Source organism: Plectropomus leopardus, chromosome 4 (genome assembly GCF_026936395.1).
Source record: "Plectropomus leopardus strain MGB_pleo_1.0 chromosome 4, ASM2693639v1, whole genome shotgun sequence".
NCBI classification, from domain to species: Eukaryota; Metazoa; Chordata; class Actinopteri; order Perciformes; family Serranidae; genus Plectropomus; species Plectropomus leopardus.
Genome location: NC_142179.1, coordinates 36,967,077 through 36,978,842, shown reverse-complemented (window position 1 = coordinate 36,978,842; position 11,766 = coordinate 36,967,077). Strand labels below are relative to the sequence as shown.

The 11,766-nt window shown below is 35.8% G+C and overlaps 2 protein-coding genes across 2 annotated transcripts; both read left to right on the top strand.

Moving 5' to 3' along the window:
* The first annotated feature begins 639 nt into the window (after window positions 1-639).
* Window positions 640-2,927, top strand: uqcc3 (ubiquinol-cytochrome c reductase complex assembly factor 3). Its single transcript, XM_042488545.2, has 2 exons — window positions 640-904; window positions 2,606-2,927. The coding sequence occupies exons 1-2, from the start codon at window positions 788-790 to the stop codon at window positions 2,735-2,737; spliced, it is 249 nt and encodes an 82-aa protein (XP_042344479.1). The 5' UTR covers window positions 640-787; the 3' UTR covers window positions 2,738-2,927.
* A 1,802-nt stretch (window positions 2,928-4,729) lies between these two features.
* Window positions 4,730-10,245, top strand: sub1b (SUB1 regulator of transcription b). The gene is made up of 5 exons (XM_042488405.2): window positions 4,730-4,863; window positions 6,557-6,626; window positions 7,769-7,888; window positions 9,590-9,698; window positions 9,882-10,245. Exons 2-5 carry the CDS (start codon window positions 6,558-6,560, stop codon window positions 9,959-9,961), a joined length of 378 nt encoding a protein of 125 aa, XP_042344339.1. The 5' UTR covers window positions 4,730-4,863; window position 6,557; the 3' UTR covers window positions 9,962-10,245.
* The last annotated feature ends 1,521 nt before the right edge of the window (window positions 10,246-11,766 follow it).

The window sequence follows — 11,766 nt, the reverse complement described above, 5'->3', positions numbered from 1 at the left end:
GAAGAGAAACTGAAAAATAAAAAAACTAACTAACTAAATAAATAATAAGAGGTATATATTTTTAAAATAAGAATAGAATAAAAGCACAGTATATAAAACTAATGCTATACAGCAGGGACGCTATATGCTTTGCTAAGGGGCCACTCTTGCAAAATGTCAGGAGGCCAGGGCCCAGTCACAGAAAAAAGCAGTGCTGTTACATAATTTTCGATATATAATTACGTTAATTATGTATATTTTTTCCCTAGCTTTTTTTTAATAAAAAATATTTAGTAAAGTAAATTTTTTGCATGTTGGATACTTGGCCATTGGCTTTTCTCACGTTTTTGAAAGAAATCAACAAATTTGCTCAGGGTCCAAAGGATTAAATACTTGTGAAAGGCATCCTAACGCAGAACATGAGAAGTGATGTCAATCCAGGTTTCAGATGGTTAAGAATTCTAAACAGTCGACAACAGGCTGAGTCAAAATTTAACTTAATTACAACACAATTACTCGAGGAAATGTAGGCTACTTGCTTACTTTCCAGCACAGAATGTAATTTATGACTCTCACTCCCCAGTGGCTCAGCATCAGCATTTATACTTCCGTCTGTTCAGCAGGGGGCGGTATACACATTTAACATGAGTGGCTCCTATTTTAAACTAAAGAAGAAGAACATATCCCAGCATGCACCACATCCATGGTCCGATGTTACCAAACAAATCAAACTGGATGCATTAAGTGACTGCTTGGGCTGTGAATCAAACACGGGAATCAGGCAGATTCTGTGTTTGCCTCCTCCAGGATGAGCGCCCTGCGGACCCTGCTGAGCTCCGGGGTGATGGTCGCTGTGCTGGGGCTCGGCTACGGGATGTGGGCCATTATATCACCAGGAGAGGACCGGCGGAGAGAGCTCATCAAGGTGATTCAGCTGGATACCAGTCACTGTGCACACTAACTAAGAGCTTAGAAAAACTTCAAAAACACTTACACAACAATGTAAGTGTAGTCCTTACCCGTGTCTCAGCTGTCACAGTTGTTTTTATTCCTTAAATGCTTGCATTTTTTAGCTTGTTGCTGTCAATATTTATCTAGGCTATATATTAGTCAACACATATGTTAAAAACCAACAGGGAGAAAGGAGGAAATATATATCAGCAAATTAATACGTTCATAAAGTAACTTAAAAAAGATATACAATAAACAGGTTAACATAAGGTTGTTTTGTTGTTCCTTTACATGGCAGGGACGTTCCTAGGATATGCAGACATTGGGGGCCTCTGTAGGTGGGTCTGAGGGGGGCCTTCCGCCGGATTTTTTTTTTTTTTTTTTTTTCGAACAAGCTTTATTTTGATATCATTGAAATACTCTCTGGGACCTTATTTGTCTTTAAAAACATTTTTTTGTTTTTTTGTTTTTTGTTTGTTTTTTTTTTACCCTAGATCCACACTAAATTGTGATATTAACAATAGTGATAGTTATAAGGAATCAGAGCTGAGGCAGAATATTTTACAACTGCTGTCATTAAATGGTAATGTAGGAAGATATTTAAAGACAGAGACAGGAAGCAGTTCCATATTAGCTATTTGAAACCTGAGCAAATTGGCTTGATTTCAAACAAAATCATGGCAAGAAGGCAATGAGCAACTTGGGAAAAAATGACCCAAAATTTGGGAAAAAAAGAAATATGCCTAATAATTAGCTAAATAAATAATAAATAAATACAAACAAAAAAAGCATAAACAAAAACAGACAAACCAGGAAATGACCTGAAAAAATGTTCTTAAAAATAATAGTAACTTTGCAAAATATGTAATTCATAAAATTATAAATGTCTTTTTTTGAACATTTTTCCTGAGGTAATTTTTTTTTCTGTCTATGAGTTTCTTATATTTTGCAGAACTCTTATTGCCAAGTTGCTCATTGCCTTTTTTTTAAACCTGAGTTTTAAAAAGAAATACATTTTTTCAGGGTTCTGAAGTGAAGCACAAGAAAAAAAGGGTTAAGGCAGTCATTTATTGATACTCAGAATAGAAATAATTTTTATTCCCAACACTGGAAAAATAAAGCTGCTATAATGAAATGTAAGCACCAACTAACCAATGGTTTAAACTATAAACTAACAAAAACTGACAATAACCAACATCAATTGACATGTTATGAATAGGCACATTATTAACACTAACAAAAAGTGATATTTGTGTTTGTTATTATTGTGCCAGGTTGAAAATGTGAGTGCATATCAAATGTCATGAAATATTATCCCAGCACCATCTAATCTGTAGCATTGTATTAACTTACTGTCATCCAGCGGGTGGAGAATATTTCTCCTGCCTCTTTGTGTTTCTCCCATTTTCTCTTCCTTAGAATTTCATCACTAGGAGCAACTCTTAGTTCTCGGAAACTCTGTGAAAAGGGCCCCAGGGCAACAGGCCTGTAGTAAATTAATCCTAATGGTATTTTTACAACTGAAATGATAAAGTGAAATATTTTTTTAAATAAGTAACATAATTTTCTTGCAAGACCATGTTTTTAACACACACAAAGAAGTAAGGTCAATATTTTATAATATGTGATGAAATATAGTAATCCATTATGTGTATCTGCCTCTGCTGCCCATTAGAATCTGCCTGAAGCAAACCCAATGAGAATGGAAGAGACGAGGAAGAGGAATGCTCTGGTGATGCAGGCACTCAAGGAGGCAGCTGAAACTGACGACAACATTGCACAAGGGTACGGAGGATCCAGGAAATAGGCAGCGCTGTGACCTGTGAGCAAAGTGCACTGAGTGCTACTGGCCTGCAGGACCTGCTCAAATGAAGATGGACATTATATTATTTTACAGGGATATTTTAATCTAATTTTCAGCTTTTTTGTCTTCATGGTATGTGACAAAAATCAACCACTGGATGTTAACATTGTTCATTAAAACTCTTCAAACACAACCATATCTTTACAGTCTTATTCTAAGCTTAGTCATGAGCAGGACTGCTTATGATCAGGTTCTTTAGTTTTTATGTGTACACACAAAAGTTTTAAGAAAAATGATGACTTTTAATATTTTTTGGCATGGAAAGACCAAAGCCAACAATGAATGTCAACTAACAAGGTTTGTGCATGTTTGAAGGTGTGCTATAACGTGCTATGTTTTTCCTGCATGCTATAGAGCTTCACTATCATCCAAATTGTTGAACACACATCAATGAGCCACACTGTGGTATGGGATGTCATAGTTGAGGCATCTAGGCAGGAGTCCCACCCACAGAGGGATTTTGGAAAATTCTCAGACTCTGAGCAAGGAAAGGGCAGAAACTTTAATCTTAATGAGGAGGTGTTGTTGACCCATTGCTAAGTATCACAGTCTTTTAAAAGCTGTGATTGGTTGTCACAAACATGCCCTTTTGTGAGCCTGCAAGGTTTGGACACCCAGTGGAAGTTAAATGTGTCACAATAAGGGGCTGTAAAAGTGCTTTTTGTGTGATAACACTGCTGAATGTTGTTCCAGTTGCCAAATATTTTATTGTTGTGGTTGCTTTATTTCTGGAGTTTTAGTGTTACATCATTGGATAGGAGAGTGAGTGCATCTCTAATGAGAGCAACACAAACATTGTCCCTGCACCATCTAATCTAAAGCCTTTCATTAACTCATTTTCATTATTTTCTCCTGATTGAGAAACTCTTAAGTCTCTAAAAAGTCCCCCTCCACACTCCCAGCAATGTTTCACCTTAGGAGCTCTCTTCAGGGCTACAAGATGCTTTGTTAATATATTTGATCTTTACCAGGACCTTGTCTTAACTTTAAGGGAAAATTCATAGAAATTGTCACAATCCTCAGAATTTTCCTAGAATTTTGTCATGAGGAGCAACTCTTTGGACTACAAAGCTTTGTGAATACGGCCCCTGATGGTCTTGAGCACACTGCACAGTAGCTTTCTCGCAATCTGTGTGACAATTTTTGCATGAAAGGTTGAACAAAGTGAAAAGAATGTATGGTAAAGTGTAAAGCTATGGATAAAAGTTTTATTTATATAAATGCAGTCCACACTTTGAGTGTGTGTGTTCTTTTATGAGAGCTATCAGGTTCCCACGAATAGAAAATTGTTGTAAAAAAATTCCAAGCACAGTAGTTGTATTGGAATTACCCTAACCCTGAGTAATCCAGAGCCTGTATCAAAGAGGCACAATTTCTGACAAGCAGCAGTCATCAGAATATGTGACCCTACTTTACCCTCATAATAAATGAGTTAAACACCAAGTTGCAGATGACAGCATATGAAAGAAAATACCCAAACTAAATTGTTACTAAACATAACCATATTTTAACATTTTTCGGGGAAAATCAGTATGTTGTTATCTTGACTATGCGCAGTTCTCGGCAGTGTCTGCTAAATCTGGATGCTGATGGTAATCTGGAGTATTTCTTTACTGCAAAATCCAGTATAATTTGTAAAGTATAATTTGATAAATCCATCCACTGCAGGAATAATACACGATAGGCGGCAGTCTTTGTGATAAGGTTGATCTAAAGTGGAGTGATGTTTTCTCACAAATGTGTTACTTTAGAAACTCAGAGAATAGCTGAGATGTATTTTTTTCAAGAAATGTATGACTTTATAAATTAAAAAAATACCCGATTTTTTATTTTGTTTTATTCTTTAGCCCTAATAGACCGTCGTTAATTCCCAAACAACCCGCAGATTTATCATAATAATGAAACATTCCTGAAATCCAGCTAACGAAGCCAGAGAGTATCCGCCAATCACAGGGCGAGTGGGGCGGGTCTTACCTTTGCCATTCTTGGAGAAAAAAAAATTGGCGCACCGAAGAGTCACTCAGCTTTCCGCTTCCTGTCCAGAGATCCACTCCGCTCCATCACATCATGTAAGCATTAACAGTCTGTAAGGAATACACTAAAACCCGTTTTCGCGAACACGTTTGCTGTAATAGAGGAACAGTCGGTGTTTTGCTGCATATCGCAGTGCACCGGCTACAGACAGTTAATATCATGTTAAAATAACGGGACAGCAGACATGAGCAGCGGAGCCTCAGCTCTGCTAACGTTAGCCACCGAGGCTAAACTCTACAGATAGCTTTAGCTCGCTAGCTCATGTCCACACCTACAAGCAGTCTTATTACAGTGAGAGCTGTCGATTAAATGCGTCCCCAGTTTGCTGCAGCAGCGTGTGGGACACAGTGTTAGTGAAGGAGCTAAATTAAATGTTTCTGTAAATTCAAATATCCGCGGAATACAGTTTGGAGCGTTTTAACGTCTCAACACAGAAACAGAAAGAAGCTGCGCAGCCTGAGTTTCCCCTACAGGCCCCTCAGCTCCCCTAAAACATATCCTCACGATCCTCTGTCCATCTGGACCAAAAGATCATTTAACCTCCTACTGTCAGAGAATACTGTAACACAAAACTAACTAAGGATATTTGATTACTATTACAGAATCTGCTCCTGTTTTCAAGCTTTATTTTTGTTATAGATAAAAATTATATATTTTTAAATGTATGCACAGCTGTTGAATGTTTTTTTTATGTGTGTGTGTGTGTGTGTGTGTGTGTGTGTGTGTGTGAACACTCCTGGTTTTAGCTGTATATCTATATCTGTGTATGTACATTGTGCAAAAAAAAAAAAAAAAAAAAGTTATTTTGTTGTGTGTGTGTGTGCACATTGGCCAATAAAGTTGATTATGGTTCTGCAATTCGCCAGTGGCTGAAATGCTGTACAGCACATTTTACAAGGTTCCAACAGTCATGGAATACCTAAAAAAAATGTAATAGAACTTCACAATCACGTTTTCCAGGCTTGGAAAATTTGTGTAATTATTAAAAAATTATTGCACGTTTTGGAAAAGTCATGGAATTTTGTGGTGTATGAAATAGAATTGCCACACAATCTTCTGTGAATAATCTTGCAAATTTAATTCCTGTCACTGTTGACGTAACATAGCTTTAATGTGTGCTGGTGTTTGTTATTTTCTACCTGTGCTCATCTCTCCCTGCATGTAGCAGCAAGCTGACATTATGTTGTAAAGAGTTTGAATGTAATATATTTTATAACCATCGGGCAAGTGGGAAAAGAAGAAAAAAAGTCATTATGAAACCACTGAAAAGTTCTGGAAAAGTTTTGAAACTTTATCCATGAAAATGTGGTGGAAACCTGATTTTAGTGCCAAAAACATGGCAACTTTTTGTTACCCATCCATTTGCTGTTTTACTATGTCTCAATGAGACTTTTCAGCTTTTTTCTCACTGCAGTACTCACATGCCTATCTTTGTTTTACCATATTAGTCAGTGAAAGCATTCCTCCTTTCCATACTGGCTGTGAGGAGATGCAGAAGATAAGGATTTGTACTGTAAACCATACATTTTTATTCTGTTTCAAACACCCAGACAGAAGAGTGTCATCACCTTGTAGGATCTTTAAAGAGCACTCTAGAATACTCATCATCTTATATGAAAAGTGCTATACAAATAAAGTCTGAATGATTGATGGATATGTCACTCTAAAATGTCTTTTTAATGTTTTGTACTGAAATGGAAGTCTGATATTTGATCCCTGTATCGACAGAATGCCAAAATCAAAGGAAGTGCTGTCCTCCACATCTGGAAGTGACTCCGACAGTGAAGTAGAGACTAAGGTTTGTGTTTGATTACTAAGGTCTGATTTGTGAACTTTATCCATGTACTTTAAATATGTCTCGGCATACAAAATGGAGCATTGAAAGCAGATTTTCTTTGAGGCAGACAGACAACGTTAGGTGACTGACAGTCTACACACGTAAAGGCTAGATGGCATGACACTCTGCTGGTTCAATCACCAGTACCAAAAAGATGAGCAGGTGCTTCATTAAATATCAGGTTAATTGACTGAAAAAAGAAAAAAAAAAAATCAAGCCTTTGGACATAAACACTGAAGGGGAAAAGGATAAGCAGGTATGAATTTAAATATGTATTCATGATAAAAGAGGTCGACAGATCATTGGCCTGGCCAATCATGGCGGCTGATTTTAGAATTTGGCCAATTATCTGTATCAGCGTTTTATTTTAACTATCAACAATGAAATTAATTAGTGAAAAAGTGTGCATATTACACTCAACCAACAGCAGGGAAGGCAGTCTGCAATAAATTCAAAGTAAGTGTCAGCATGAGGATGTACTTTTTAAAACCTCAGGGAGATATTTGATTTATTCATTTTTTATTTATTTTATTTCTGCCTATTTCTGCACCCCCCCCCCCAGAAAGGTGCTATATAAATCCAATGTATCATTATTATTATTATTATTATTATTATTATTAAATTTTCACTTGACTTTATTAAACATGTTATAAGGATCATGTTGTATATGATTTGGGATGTTTCAGTCTTAATTAAACATTTGCTAAAGGCATTTTTGTGTTGGAGTTTGTTATATTATATCTGAATTTCAACATAAATTATTTTCCTTTTTATTCGAAATGCATATCGGGTTCAAATATCGGTTACTGGTTTCATGAAGGGTATCGATCCTGAAAAACTATTATCGGTTGACCCCTGAATTGATACAGTCTTTTCCTCGTACAGTTAGACATAAGTGTTCCCTCTCACTTTTCCTCCTCATATCATTCTCTCTCAATCTGCTCACTCCTGCTTTACTATTCTTCACTCCTACACTCTATAGAATATAATTCTAGACTGTCAATCATGTACACTTATGCTAAAGTGTATCGTATCATATCTTTGGTAAGGACAGGATGAGGGTGGCACTATATTTTTTAAAAGACTTTGTCCAATTTTTTTAGGCAAAGAGAAAGAAGCCCAGTGCACCAGAGAAACCAGCCAAGAAGCCAAAGAGTGGCGAGAGTTCCAAGCCAAGCGGCTCATCCAAAGGCAGCGGAAACGGTGATGACAACATGTTCCAGGTTAGTGTCACAGCTTTACTCTACTTCAAGCTGTTCAGACATCCAAAAAATGCATCCACCGTGTGCTTTAGACATGTGTGTAGTCAGGCTTTTGTATGTGTCTGTTGCAAATAGGGTTGCACTGATGGTAAAATTCTTGAAAGATACCAAGGTTTTTTGTTGTTATTTATTGCCCCCTTTGTGCCAGGGGAACAAAGAAATTATATATATATATAAGAGTCATTAAGCCCTTCAGTGGGCACAAATTCAGTCATACATATTTTACAACCTATAAAAAATAACCTCCTTTCACATTAAAAAAACTGCTTCAAAGGCCCTGTTACTATATATAATATGTCATAATTCCATCTTTAATATATTGATATATAATATTGATATTGCTGTGAAAAGCTTCAACAAACATCTTCAAACAGCTGTATTTATTTAAGTTTCTTCCTAATGACTTAACTTTACAAGATGGCGTTTAAACACATCATTCGAACTTCATTATTTAACCATTATCAGACTGATAGGGGATTTTTGGGGCTGGTGCCGATTCTATCTATCTATCTATCTATCTATCTATCTTTCTGTCTATCTATCTATCTATCTATCTATCTATGAGAAACTGTCAACCTTAAAGGGATTTTGATAATTATAAATCTGTTTGTCCATTATGTTCTGTTAAAAATAAACTTTTCAGACAGTACATATCATACAACTACGGAAGCCCTAAGCGGACGTGTTTTTTTTTTTTTTTTTACAAGCAGTTTTCTCGATATAACGAGATATTATCTCGTTATCTCGAGAAAACGGAGTTTGTTTTCCTGAGATATTATCTCGTTATCTCGAGAAAACAAACTTTGTTTTCCCGAGATATTAAGTCGTTATCTCGAGAAAACGAACTTTGTTTTTTTTTTTTTTTAACTTTATTGAATGAACGTCAGAAGAAGAAGTGGCGGGTGGATGATGTGACAGCAGGTGCCATGCGGTGTTCAGCGCGGACAAATGCGTGCAGGTCCTCGCCCCTGCACGTACCAAAAAGCACCGGAGCAACAGTATAATAATCTAGTTATGATTACTGATGAATTTGGGGTGATGTGTTCCTGTAATAATCATCTTACCTTGCGCATTTGTCCGCGCTGAACACCGCACGGCACCTGCTGTCACATCATCCACCCGCCACTTCTTCTTCTGATGTTCATTCAATAAAGTTAAAAAAAAAATAAAGTTCGTTTTCTCGAGATAACGACTTAATATCTCGGAAAACAAAGTTCGCTTTTCGAGATAACGAGATAATATCTCAGGAAAACAAACTCCGTTTTCTCGAGATAACGAGATAATATCTTGTTATAACGAGATAATATCTCGTTATATCGAGAAAACGGCTTATAAAAAAAAACCCAAAAAAAACACGTCCGCTTAGGGCTTCCGTATACAACAAATATATCAGACAACAAATAAGCCAATACAATAGCTCCTCAATATTAGCCCAGTTTATTTTCAAGTTATGATAAATCTGTGCATCCCTAGTAGCACATAACATATTCGGTTAATACTTATATATATATAATATATATATTCCACCTTCATGTTTTGTGTTGAGTCAGAGGTTATTGTTGAATTGTATTATAAATGTCATAAAATAAAATATATAAAAATATATTTCTCCCCAAAAATGTAATGTGCAGAAAAGTCAAGTTAACATTTTGCTCCTTCCAGATTGGAAAGATGAGATATGTCAGTGTCAGGGACTTCAAAGGCAAAGTCCTGATCGACATCAGAGAGTACTGGATGAACCAAGATGGGGAGATGAAGCCAGGGAAGAAAGGTACTACGTCTCTCTCTCTCTCTCTCTCTCTCTCTATATATATATATATGTGTGTGTGTGTGTGTGTGTGTGTGTGTGTGTATCTACATATCTAAGATCTAAGATGATTGCTTGATGTTTTTAGTGATATTTGTGGTTGTGGTGTGAGACACAGCCTGAACGTGTGCTTCATGTCTCCTGCAGGTATTTCCCTCAATCCTGAACAGTGGAACCAACTGAAGGACCAGATTTCAGAAATTGATGATGCCATTAAGAGAATATAAGCATTCCTTTCACTGATATCTGTGGAACTAATTTAATGTGTCGGCTAATCAGTTTTGTAAAAAAAGTCTGGGATTGTTTTCTAATGGACTTTTGTTTAGTTTGTAGCTGTATAGACCCAGTGTCGTCTGCATATTCTGTTTTTTTTTGTGTGGAACTTGTTTTGAGCCATGGAGGTGGAGGTGTGGGTGGATGAGTAGGTGGTTGATGATTACAGTTGGTGGGTAGAGTGTATCAACACAGTCATGTTTTTGTATTGAATAATAAAAACGAATCACTAGCTTGATATTGTCTTTCAGTGTGTAAGTTCACATCCACAGTTTGAATATCATGTATCTTTAAATCACAAGACTTAGTTTCATCGGACCTTTTGTTTTTTTGTAGCACCTGATGTCAGTGCCAGAGTCCAGTCTGTCTGTTGTACCTGCAGCTGAATAGATTCATGATTAGCTTTTTGAAAATAAATGATACTGTAAACAAACTGGTAAATGAAATTATTGAAAGAAATTTTTATGAGAGTTGCATGACTTATAAACCAGAGGGATTTACTACTAAGCAAGTTTGACCAAAAAGGGGGGCAATGGCAACATTTGACTGACTCGAGAGCAAATATCTGTAGAAACAAAAGAAGTGGCATGCTCACTCACAAATCGTTTGGAGTGTTCTGGGTGCTGACTCAAATTTACAAAAGTAAAAGGAAGTCGTTAGCACTTCCGTTTTTTGCCTGCTGCGTGTGAATAAACAATATTTAATGCTTACTGTTGAGTGCTAGCAAATATCTGTAGGCATTTCCTGACAATACTCCTTATAACCCCTTTCACACTTCCTGTTTAATCCTCTGAAACCTGAGAAAATTGGTTTGATTTCTTTCAAAAACATGGGGAGAAGGCAATGGGCAAGTTATGACAATGGGAATAACAAAGAAAAAAGGTATATAAATAAAAATAATAATGCAAGTCTGTAAAATTATGTTAAATATAGAATTATGATCATTACATATATATATACATGTGTATATATATATATATATATAAGTGAGAAATTAGGAAAAAAAAGACAAGAAAATAGTCTGAAAGTAAGAAATAAAGGAAAGAAAAAACAAAAAAAGACCAAATGGTCCACAAAAAGAGCAGAAATTAAATGTTTTTTTTTTTTTGATGTAACATAATTCTCATATAATTATAATGAGTATAAATATCTATTTTTCTGGACATTTCTTTTAAGTAGTTCTTTACACTTTAAGGTGTTGTTTATTTGCAACTGAAATGTCTTCAAAGACAAACTTGTCACTGAAATTTGACTTATTTTGTTGTCTCACTGTTACCTGAATCAACATGCCCCCACCAATGCTACCTATTGCATAGTTTAAGCACGGTTCTGCTTTGGGTCTGAACACCTGCTAAGTTCTGCTTTGCTAAGCCACCTTTATGAAACACATAATACAATATTATTTTTTTAAAAGCCATAATATCATTAAGGAAGCTAAAATAAAGAACAGAGAGAATTAACAAAGGAGTTAAATATCATAGAATTTACAACTGGTTCAAATCAGGCCAGAAATATCTGATTTTCTGATTTAACCCTTCAACCCTTAAAATGCAGTTATGAGTTGCCAAAAAAATACCAGAAATGTAGAAGAAGAAAAAACAGGGAAAAAAAAGAAAATAAGAAAAAAAAACAACAATAAAAAAAACAACAAAAAACTGCAGAAAAATAGAGAAAAGGAAAAATATAAATATAGAGATAAAAAAGTTAATTATAATAACTGTTATAAGTACTGTTTCCTGATTTTTTTCCCTTTTGTTTA

What these genes read in the sequence shown, in the direction of transcription:
- sub1b (XM_042488405.2), top strand. Translation starts at nt 6,558, where the DNA reads ATGCCAAAATCAAAGGAAGTGCTGTCCTCCACATCTGGAAGTGACTCC. An exon ending in ACAGTGAAGTAGAGACTAAG is followed by an intron (nt 6,627 to 7,768) that starts GTTTGTGTTTGA and finishes CAATTTTTTTAG; the next exon opens with GCAAAGAGAAAGAAGCCCAG. An exon ending in GTGATGACAACATGTTCCAG is followed by an intron (nt 7,889 to 9,589) that starts GTTAGTGTCACA and finishes TGCTCCTTCCAG; the next exon opens with ATTGGAAAGATGAGATATGT.
- uqcc3 (XM_042488545.2), top strand. Translation starts at nt 788, where the DNA reads ATGAGCGCCCTGCGGACCCTGCTGAGCTCCGGGGTGATGGTCGCTGTG. An exon ending in GGCGGAGAGAGCTCATCAAG is followed by an intron (nt 905 to 2,605) that starts GTGATTCAGCTG and finishes GCTGCCCATTAG; the next exon opens with AATCTGCCTGAAGCAAACCC.